Raw genomic sequence first — 10,741 nt, 5'->3', positions numbered from 1 at the left:
GTGAAACTTAAAGGTGCTGACCCAGAGTATTTGGTGGAGGAAATTTCTTTTTTTTTTCCTTTTTTTTTTTTTTTTTTTTTTTCTTTTTTCGGGTCCGGCAACGGATCGCAACCCTCAGTGTCACGCCCGTACTGGACCGGGACCGGCAACGGGATCGCAACCCTCGGTGTTGCTCCCACACCTCACTCAGCCAGTGAGCGGGAACTGGTCTGTATGTGGGATCCGAACCCTCGGCGGGAGCGCCACCACGCTCCCAAGTGGCGCACTGTAGCAGTGCGCCACCGGGCCGGCCCTGGTGGAGGAAATTTCTAAGCAGCAAAGCATTCAGGAATCTGCATGGCTACTTGTAACAGCCTGTGCTCAGTTATGGCAGCAAAGGCATGAGAAATCCAGAATTTAAAAGGGAAGCAGAACATAAAGATTTAGAAAATTTGCAGCCTGGCACTGTGGTAGAGAAGCATTTCCAGAAGAAAAATGCAATGGCACAGCCCAGCAATCATTTGCTAAGGAGATTAGTACAGAAGAAAGGGATTATGAAGAGAAGGGGGAAAAGACCTTGAAGGTGCTTCAAAGATCTTGGAGGCTGCATCTTCTATTACAAGCCCAGAGGCCAAGGGAGACAGAATGGTCTTGGGTAACCAGGCCTGAGGTGCCCTCGTTGGGCTTGTGGCCCAGGGCCACCTCAGGAAGCTGCTTCCAGCACCAGCGCCCTGGGTGCTTTGGCTGCTCCAGCTGTGGCCGGCCAGACCCACAGATTTGAAAGATACAAGCCAGAAGCCTTGGCGGTGTCCACATGATGTTAACTTTGCAGGTTCACAGAACGTCAGAGCTGGGAAGGCTTGGGAGCCTCCACCCCAATTTCAAAGGATGTATGAAAAAATCTGGGGGTCCAGGAGGAAATCTGCAGCAGTGGCGGATTTACCCTTGCATAGAGTCTTCATTAGAGCGACGCTGAGAGGAAATGTGAGGTCAGAATTGTAGCAGAGAAACCCCATCAGCGCTATGCCTAGAGGAGCCGTGGGAGCAGGACTGCCATGGAGACCACAGACTTGTAGAGCAACCAGTGTGCAACGTCAGCCTGTGAGAGCTGCAGCATCAGCCAAGACCAGCAAAGCCATAGGAGCGGAGCTGCCCAAGGACTTGGGGACCCATCCCCTATACCAGTGTGCAGAGGACATTGATCATGGAGTCAAGGTACATGATTCGCCAGCTTTGAGATTTAATGCCTGCCCTGGTGGGTTTCAGACTTTCTTAGAACCTGTTATCCCTTTCTATTGGCCTATTTCTCCCTTCTTGAATGAGAATATGTGCCCTATGTTTGTCCCACTATTGTAACTTGGAAGCAGATAACTTGTTTTGATTTCACAGATGGGACTTTGACCTTTGGACTTTTGAATTGAAACAAGTTAAGACTTTGGGGATGAAATGAATGTATTGGTATGTTAAAAGGATATGAGTTTGGGGGGACCAGGGGCAGAATGTCTTGGGTTGAATATCCCCCCAAAACTTAGTCCCCCTTGGGCCGGCCCAGTGGCGCACTGCTACAGTGCGCCGCTTGGGAGTGCAGTGGCGCTCCCGCCGAGGGTTCGGATCCCACATACAGACCGGTTCCTGCTCACTGGCTGAGCGAGGTGTGGGAGCAACACCGAGGGTTGTGATCCCGTTGCCGGTCCTGGTCCGGTACGGGCGCGACACTGAGGGTTGCGATCCATTGCCGGACACAAAAAAAGACAAAAAGGAAAAAAAAAAAAAAAAAACTTAGTCCCCACTGTGACAGTGTAAAAGGGGTGGGAAGTCCTATTATAGTAATTGAAAGGTGGGGCCCTGAAGAGGTGACTAGATTGTAGGACCATGTCATAGGGAATGGATTAATAATGGTGGTCAGGGGCATGGCTCTGAGGGCTGTAAAAGAAGAGCACATAAGGAACTATCTTTCTCTCTGCTCCTCCATTTTCTGCCATGTGAGACCCCTCCGTCACTGTTGACACCACCAAGACCTTCACCAAATGTGTTCCCTGGACTTTGGACTTCCCAGTATCAGAAACTATAAGCAATAAATTTTGTTTTCTTATAAATTACCCAGTTCCAGGTATTTTCTTATAAGCAATAGAAACAGACTAACACACTTACCAAAACTGAATCAAGAAGAAATAGAAAGTCTGAATGGTCCTATTAAAGAAATGGAATCAGTAGTTATTGTTTCTATAAACAAAACAAAAACACCAGGCCAAAACAGTTTTATAGGCAAAGGACAGATTTTTTAAAGGAACAGAACATTGAAATCTTACACAAACTCTTCCAAAGAATAGAAAATATTTCACTTTTTATTTTCTTTGGCAGCTGGCCAGCATGGCGATCCAAACCCATGACCTTGGTGTTATAAAGCTGCAGTCTAATGAACTGAGCTAACTGGCCAGCTCAAAGAATAGAAAACAAAAGCAAAAACTCTTCAAGTTTTTCTGTAAGTCAAGTATAACCTTGATTCTAAAACTACACACAGACAGTATGGGCAAAGGAAAATTATGGGCCCAGTCTCATTAATATAAACAAAAATCCCAAGCAAAATATTAGCTAATTCTAGTAGATTTTAAATGGCCACAATTTATTTGCAGCTCCTCCCCTTAAGACAGCGTCTATTTCTTCACTCTTTGAATCCAGGCTGGCCTGTGACTTACTATGACAAATAGAATGTCGTAGAAGCGGCATTATGTGAGTTTTGAACCTAAGCCTCAAGAAACCTTAAAGCTTTCACTCTCACCCACTTAGAATGCTATTTCCATCTGAACAAGCCTAAGCTGGCATTCTGGAAAGGCCATGTGGATGAGAACCAAGGTATCGCAACTATTAACTGTTAACTGTCAACTGAAGGTGTAAGTAAGACCATCCTTAATCCTCAGACCTATTCAAGCCACCAGACAACTGCAGCCACATAAATGAGTCCAGGTGAGCCCAGCAGAAGAACTACCAGTGGAGTCCAGCCCAAATTACCCACCCACAGAATTGTGAGACCAAAAAAAGGCTGCTGTTGTAAGCCACTAAGTTTAGAGTTCATTTCTTGTACAGCAATAGATAATTGATACCCCAAATAAAATCTAGTAGCATATGGAAAAGATAATCCATCACGATAAAGTTGGATTTATCCTAAGAATACAAGGGTGGTTTGACATGAGAAAAATCTTTACCTCAATAACATATTCAAGGAGAAAAAAATATAATCATCTCAGTAAATGCAGAAAAGCCTAGGATAAAATTCAATACTGATTCATTCTAAAACCAAAAGCCTTGGCAATTAGGAATAAAAGGAATCTTTCTTAACCTGATAAAGAATGTCATTCAAAAACTACAGCCAAAAATCAATCTCAATGGAGAAACATAAGATGTACTCCCTCTAAAATCAGAAACAAGACAAAAATGCCCATTATTACCATTTCTGTTCAGCTCTGTACTAGAGTACTAGCCAGAATGCTAGGGTAAGAAAAAGAAATGAAAGGAATGAATATTGTAAAAGAAGAAACAAAGCTCATTTAAAGATGACATAACTGTCTAATTAGAAAAGCCCCCCAAAATAAATAAATAAAACCCACAGATAAATTGTTTTAACTTAAATAACTAAATAAATAAATAAGAAAGTTTATAGCAAGATGAATGACTAGAAGGTCACTGTATGAGGATTAATTCATTTCTATAAGCCAAAAATTATTATAAAATGTAATTTAAAAATAAGAAAGCGTTTTTAATAGTAACCAAAACTACAAGGTACCTAGAAATAAATCTAATAAAGATTGGCAAAACCTATATGAAGAAAACTAATACTTTCTTAAAAGACATATTTTTTTAGAAAGCCTAATTAAGTGGATATATTATTTTTCATGGATAGGTAAACTCAATATAGAAATATCTCAATTCATCCTAAATTAGTCTTTGAATTCAGTACAATTTCAATCAAGACCCAGCAGGAATTTTTGTTTTTTAGAAATTAATAAGCTGATCTTAAAAGTCATGTGGGACTGCAAAGGACCTAAAATAGCCAAGATAATCATAAAGAGAATAATAAAGTTGGAGGACTTACTCTACTAGATTTTAAAGACTTAACGATAAAGCTAAATTACTTAAGACAATGTGATATTGGCATAAAGAAAGACAAATCAGTGGAATAAAAAAGAGGGCCCAGAAATTGACCCATGTGAATACAGTCACTTTATTGTCAACAAAGGCACCACAGCAATTCGATGGAGGAAAGTAAGGTTTTTAAAATAAAATAATGGAGCAACTGGATATTTATAAGGGGGGAAAAAAAAAGGAAACTTGACCTCTACCATACAAAAATATTGAGATAAATCATAGACTTAAATGTGAAAGGCTAAAACAATAAATCTTCTAGAAGAAAACATTGGAAAAAATCTTCACATACATACTTAGGTAGGCAAGATTTCTTAAACATGACCAAAAGCACTAACCATTAAAGAATTAATGAGTTGGACTTTATTTAAATTAAAAACTTATGCTTATTGAAATACAATATTAGGAAAGTAAAAATTCAAATTACAGACTGGGAGAAAACATTCACAATACACATATCTGACAAAAGACTTAAATTCAGAATATATAAAGAACTGTTACAAATTAACAGGAAAAAAAAACCAAACTACTTTAAATATTGAACAAAAGACTTGAGCAGACATTTCACAAAAGAAAATAGTCAAGTGGGCAATAAGCATATGAAAACGTGCCTGACATAATTTTCAACAGGGAAATGCAAATTAAAACCAGAATGAGATATCTCTAAGACACTCCACAAAATGGCTAAAACTAAAAATTTGACAAAAGAAGTATAATATAAATCTAGCATAAAAATAACCTAATAACATAAATCTAACCTAAGAATAAATCTAACATATATCCACAAGACCTGTATGGAGAAAACTATAAAACTTTATTGAGGACCGGCCAGTTAGCTCAGTTGGTTAGAGGGCAGTGTTACAACACCAAGGTCAAGGATTTGGATCTTAGCACTGGCCAGTTGCCAAAAAAATAAAAATTTAAAAAACTTTATTGAAATACTTTAAATGGAGAGATATAATACTTTCATGAATAGTAAGACTCAATATTGTAAAGATGTCAACTTTCTTTAAGTTAACCTTTAGATTCAATGCAACTCCAATCAAAATCTCAAAGGTTCTTTAATGCATGTTTTTTATGTATGTTATTTTTCAAAATGTTCTTTTTTTGAATTAAGAAATTCTGTTTATTTAAAGACACCATAAGAGAGGAAAAGAAAAGCCAAATTTGAGATAAGATCATTGTAACACATATAACAAAGGATTAGTATTCAGAATATATAAAGAACTCATTCAAAACATAAACAAAAACAACAACAAAAAGGAAAAATCAAAGAACCCAATAGAAAAGAGGGCAAAAGACTTGAACAGAAATTTCACAGAAGAGGAAGCACAAATGGCCAATATACATATGAAAAGATGCTCAATTGTATTTGTAATAAAGATAATTCAAATTAAGACCACAATGAGATTTACAACCACTAGACTGGCAAAATTAAAAAGTCTGATGACATTAAATGTTGGAGAGGATATGAATCAGTTGGAACTCATATCCTGCTGATGGGAGTGGAAAATAATTTGCCATTATCTGTAAAAACGAACCTCTAAACACTTTATGATATGATTCCACACCAAGGTATGTACCCTAGAGAAATTCTGGCAAGTGTGCACCAAAAGGTAGATGAAAGGCTGTTCATAGTGTTATTCTTCATAATAGCAAAGAATGGAAACTATACAAATGTTCATTACCAGAAGAATGGAATTAAAATGAATGAACTATATTTGTAACACATGGATAAAAATTAAAAACAATGTTGGGATGAAAATGCAAGTTATAAAAAATGTACAATATAACAGTGTTTTAAAACTCAGAAACAATATAAATACATAAAATATTATTAGGTAAGGCATATACTTGTGTTAAAACTATTTTTAAAAAGGTAAATGGGTAATAAAATGCAAGATAGTGGTTACCTCTGGTGGGGAGGCAAGGCAATAAGAGAAGGGAGGAACACAGAAGTAAGATAAATGTACTGGTTATATTCTAGTTCTTGAGATGGGTGATTGATTTATTGGGCATTCATTTTAAATATTATATTAAAAAGACAAAGGAAAAAACACAACAGAATATTAACAACTCTGGCAAACCGGAGAGCACAGGTCCCATTTAAGGACATCTGAATTTCAAAAAGTGTAAGCACCATATTGGTCAAACAAAATAAATTTTGGAGCTAAACTTGGCTCGTGGACTGTCAGTCTGAGACTCCTGGTCTAGCTTAATGAGTCACAGGCTTTCGGTCTGTGGACATTAGTAGAATACTTATTCACACTTGCTACTGTAGGGAGAAAGAAAAACCCACAACTTCAAATATATATACAATGAGAATATTAAGGGGAGGGCTTAAAGGTTAAGTGAAGAGAGGAGAGGAATCAGACCAGGAAGGCATAATAAGAGGGGGGAAAACACTAGGGAAAAGTGAGAAAGAAGAAAACGTAATACCAAGAAGGGGGATATTGGGGAGGGGAAGAGAAAGGTGGAAGAGAGAGAAAGAGCTATAAAGGAATGGAGGGGAGAAGAGGAAAATAAACATTTACTGAGCTCCTCTTGTATGCCAACATTTTAACAACTTTTATTCATCTAATAATCACAACTTTAAAATATAGCTTTATTATTGTGATCTTCAGAATGTAATGGGGTGGGGAGTGGGGGGAAATGCAGAGGTGCTGATGGAGAAAAGCAGGTGATGGGATAAAATGGGTTCTTGGTGCTTCCCTAACAGGTTGTACAAGCCCCTTTTTCTCAGCCTCTCTCCCAGACCATAGGTAGCAAACAATGAGGCCAGGATTGGAACTCCTGGCCAGCTAGAGGATGAGCTGGAGGGGTGGCAACCTTTAGCCACTAGGCTTGAGACATCTCTGTGTATTCATCAGGGACTCTGAACTAGCAGAACCAGTGGTGTCTCTAAAGCCCTTGTGTATCATGTATCCTCAGTGGTCCTTAGATTCTAGTTTGAGATCCACCAGTTATGTTCCCTTAAGCCAGAAGGCTGGGCAATCTCTATGTCCTTTCTCAAGCAATAATCCTATGATTATCGTGTTAGAGAACTATTTTCTTTCAGGGTGCCAGATGCCTAATTTCATCCAAAAAATTATAAGTTCAGCTCCAAATCTGGGAAATACAGGGTCCACAGAAAGAAGTGGTTATAACTACTAGGGAACAGGGGCCTTTTAATGAGAGAGGAACAGATACACCCGCATCAACACAGAGACACAGATACAGAAAGGAAGAAACAGAGAGTCTTATAGAAAGAGACAGAGGCGGGATACCAAGAGTTGGGGACAGAGCCTGCAGACCCAGGGAAGCAGACAGAGGGGCACAGACAACAGATTCAGATTCGATCAGATGGTGTCAGAGCAATGCCTGGGCACAGAGAAACCCAGCAGCTGGCAGAACAGAAATGACACAGAGTGGTGGCTAGACAGGCGAGGGGCAGGAGAGGGGGAGAGCAAAGCAGTGGCCTCCATGGAGATCTGTCTGTGCATACCAGGCGGGAGTGTTGGCTACCCTGGTGCTGCAGTCCCAGAAAGGTGTCCAGTTCCTCTTGGCTCTGCAGTAAGTGGGCCTCCTGGGGGTCTGGGCATCCCGATGCCTGTAGTCTCCTCCTGAAACACACATTGCCACCACTGCCCTCTGTATCCAGTGGCCAGTGATGGGCACCAGGGAGGAACACTGCCTCAGCCCAGCCCTGTTGCTTGCCCCCAGCCCAGCCCTTCCTGTTGGCATAGGCGCAGCCCACACCCAAACTGGCCTCCCTTTGGGGTTCTGCTTTGGCAGAGCTGCATGGCTGACTGCGGGCAAGGGTGGCCCCTGCTGGTCAAAGACAGTACTGCTCTCCAGAAGAAAGCCAGTGTTCGGGGGGAGGCCAAGTACAAGCCTGATTTGGATTCTCACTCCTTGTCTGGTTTCTTTTTTTTTTTTTTAAAAGATGACCGGTAAGGGGATCTTAACCCTTGACTTGGTGTTGTCAGCACCACGCTCAGCCAGTGAGCAAACCGGCCATCCCTATATGGAATCCGAACCCGGGGCCTTGGTGTTTTCAGCACCGCACTCTCCCGAGTGAGCCACCGGGCCGGCCCGCTTGTCTGGTTTCTGATGCCAACCTCTGCCCTACTCAGCTAGATAGTGCACTCAGAGCTCCCTTCCCTCTCTACCCAAAGGACAGAATTAATACTTGATTGTGAAACGTGGATGACACCTGAAAGACCCAGAGGTACAGTTGGTACCACATAAGAGGTACCCAGGGCATCTCTTCCTTCAATCAGCTGCTCTTAGGAAGGTGCCATGAGCCCTGCAGGCATGGCTTCTCAACCGAGTTCCCACCCAAGCCAGTTCAGGGACAATGCCCAGGGTCCTCTTCCCTCACTCAATTCATCCAGCCCTGCCCAGGAGCTAGAGAAAGTTGGTCCACTCACTGGAGCTAAGGAAACTTGTTTAAGCGGACCATTGCCAAAGCAGTGAGACAGTGCTTGCCCAGGGCCACTCACACTGAGCTCTTTATGCTGACCCCCAAACCTTCTCTTTCTGACTTCCTCTGTCTTTGGGGAAGTGGTCAGGGATTTTCCAGGGGAGGGGGAAGAGATGGGTCCCTCTCCTCCGGTCGGCCAAGTATATGCACAACTCTGAGCAAGAACAGCTGTTCTCCCACTGCAGTGCTGTCCTATGAATTAATCTAAAACATCCTGGGTCTGCCTCAGCCTGGAACGAGCAGGTTGGCAGGAATCTGGGAGTGGGGCAGGCCCAGTGTTCCAACCCTGGGACCACTTCTCTCAAGAAACCTCTTTAGGGCCGGCCCGGTGGCGCACTGCTATAGGGCGCCGCTTGGGAAGCGTGGCGGCGCTCCCGCCGAGGGTTCGGATCCCACATACAGACCGGTTCCCGCTCACTGGCTGAGCGAGGCGCGGGAACAACGCCAAGGGTTGCGATCCCGTTGCCGGTCCCCGTCCGGTACAGGGGCGACACTGAGGGTTGCGATCCGTTGCCGGACATGGAAAAAGACAAAAAAAAAAAAAAAAAAAAAAAAGAAACCTCTTTAAAAAGTTCTCTGGGGGCCAGCTCGGTGGCGCACTCGGTAGAGTGCGGCGCTTGGGAGCGCGGTGGCGCTCCTGCCGAGGGTTCGGATCCCATATAGAGACCGGTCCGCTCACTGGTTGAGCGCGGTGCGGGCGCGACACCGAGGGTTGCGATCCTGTTGCTGGTCGCAGTACAGGCGTGACACCGTGCGTTGCGATCCCGTTACCAGTCACGAAAAAAGACAAAAAGGAAAAATAAAAAAAAGTTCTCTGGGCCTCAGTTTCATCATCTGTAAAATGAGAAGATTGGGCTGTATGATCTCTGAGTTCCTTCTAGCTCTGACACCCTTGTATGGTTTTAAGGAACCCAAAGTGGAAGGTGGAGGCAATAAAATCTAAGTGTCTTGATACTCACCTCAAGTCTACACCTCCTTCCCACTCCCACCCCCAACCTGCCCTTGAGATCAGGTAAAAAGAAGGAGCCAGGGCCCATGGGGAGAACCACATTTTGAAAGGCAGGGTCCATCCTCTGAAAGGCCCACAGTAAGCCTGGGTTCTGATTCTCCAGGGAAAGAACTAGGGGCCCAGATCTCCTTCTCAATTCTTGACATTCTTCAAAGATGGTTGTCTCTCTAGGGAGGCATAATTGGGGGGCCAAGGACATCAGAATATGCCTTCCCAACCAGTTTCTCCAAGGTCTAGGGCTTGAGGGAAGGAGGGAAAGGAGGTTCCCTGGAGGCTTACCTGCTCAGAGGGTCCTGGAACTCCCTGCCAGGCCCCCAACTATGTCTTTTGAAGGGATCATAGTTGTGGCTATGGACACGGAAAGCCCCTGACCTTCGGAGGGGTACAGCATGGAAACCACTCCCCTCCTTTTTTCCCCCCTCGCCTTCCTCCTCCTCCTCGTCCTCCAGCTGCTCTCCAGATTCGACTGCAGACAGGCAGCGGCGAGTGTGACCTTGAGGCACCAGGTCTCCGCCTGCAAGGAACACATCTGGGACAGTTCTGTTCATGGGAGGCACACGCAGACCAGCCTGAATCAAGAAGGAAGAGAAGGGTGAGCAGAGTTCTAGAACTCTGGAACCTTGGAACTAGAAGGGTGTCACAGTCAGCTGGGCTTCAGAGTATCCAATCACCCCTCACTTTACTGAAGCACAGAATTGGAGAGCAGCTGAATCAGGGTCACATTGTGCACTAACTGCAGAGTCAAGTCTGAAACTCGGGTTTTTTGGCTCCCAGTCCAGTTTTCTTTCTAGTACATAAAGAGATCCTCATTTGTTCATTATTATTCCATTTACTGAGCACCTATATGTCAAAAAGCCAAGCAAAGAGAAATAGATATTTTTCCCATCCCCAAGGAATTCAGTCTAGTGAGGGGGTGAGTGTGTGTCTGCACATGTGTGCGTACACAGGCAAAAGCAAAAATCACAAATGACTAAATAACTGGCTAGAGTATGCTAAATACCACAAGAGAAGTTTCAGCATAAGACTTTGGGCTATCAAAGGAGTGAGCACATATTACCAGTTAGGAGACTCAAAAAAGAGAAACAGAAGGAAGCATATAGCCCTTGAGTTGTGCCTGGAGGGTGCAGTGGTTAGGAGTTAGCCGAGGG

At 43.2% G+C, this 10,741-nt stretch overlaps 1 protein-coding gene across 1 annotated transcript in view; it reads right to left on the bottom strand.

Annotated features, from left to right (window-relative positions):
- The window catches only part of ARHGEF2 (Rho/Rac guanine nucleotide exchange factor (GEF) 2), a 44,356-nt gene extending 34,407 nt beyond the window's left edge, over positions 1 to 9,949 (bottom strand). The window contains 4 exon segments of the mRNA XM_008570761.1: positions 2,131 to 2,169; positions 7,604 to 7,630; positions 7,632 to 7,721; positions 9,873 to 9,949. Coding sequence (XP_008568983.1) covers positions 2,131 to 2,169; positions 7,604 to 7,630; positions 7,632 to 7,700 — 135 coding nt within the window. The 5' untranslated portion in view covers positions 7,701 to 7,721; positions 9,873 to 9,949.
- Positions 9,950 to 10,741: the final 792 nt, after the last annotated feature.

The sequence above is a fragment of the Galeopterus variegatus genome, unplaced genomic scaffold, assembly GCF_000696425.1.
Source record: "Galeopterus variegatus unplaced genomic scaffold, G_variegatus-3.0.2 Scaffold33, whole genome shotgun sequence".
In the NCBI taxonomy this organism is placed as follows: Eukaryota; Metazoa; Chordata; class Mammalia; order Dermoptera; family Cynocephalidae; genus Galeopterus; species Galeopterus variegatus.
This window is presented reverse-complemented; position numbering and strand designations above follow the sequence as displayed.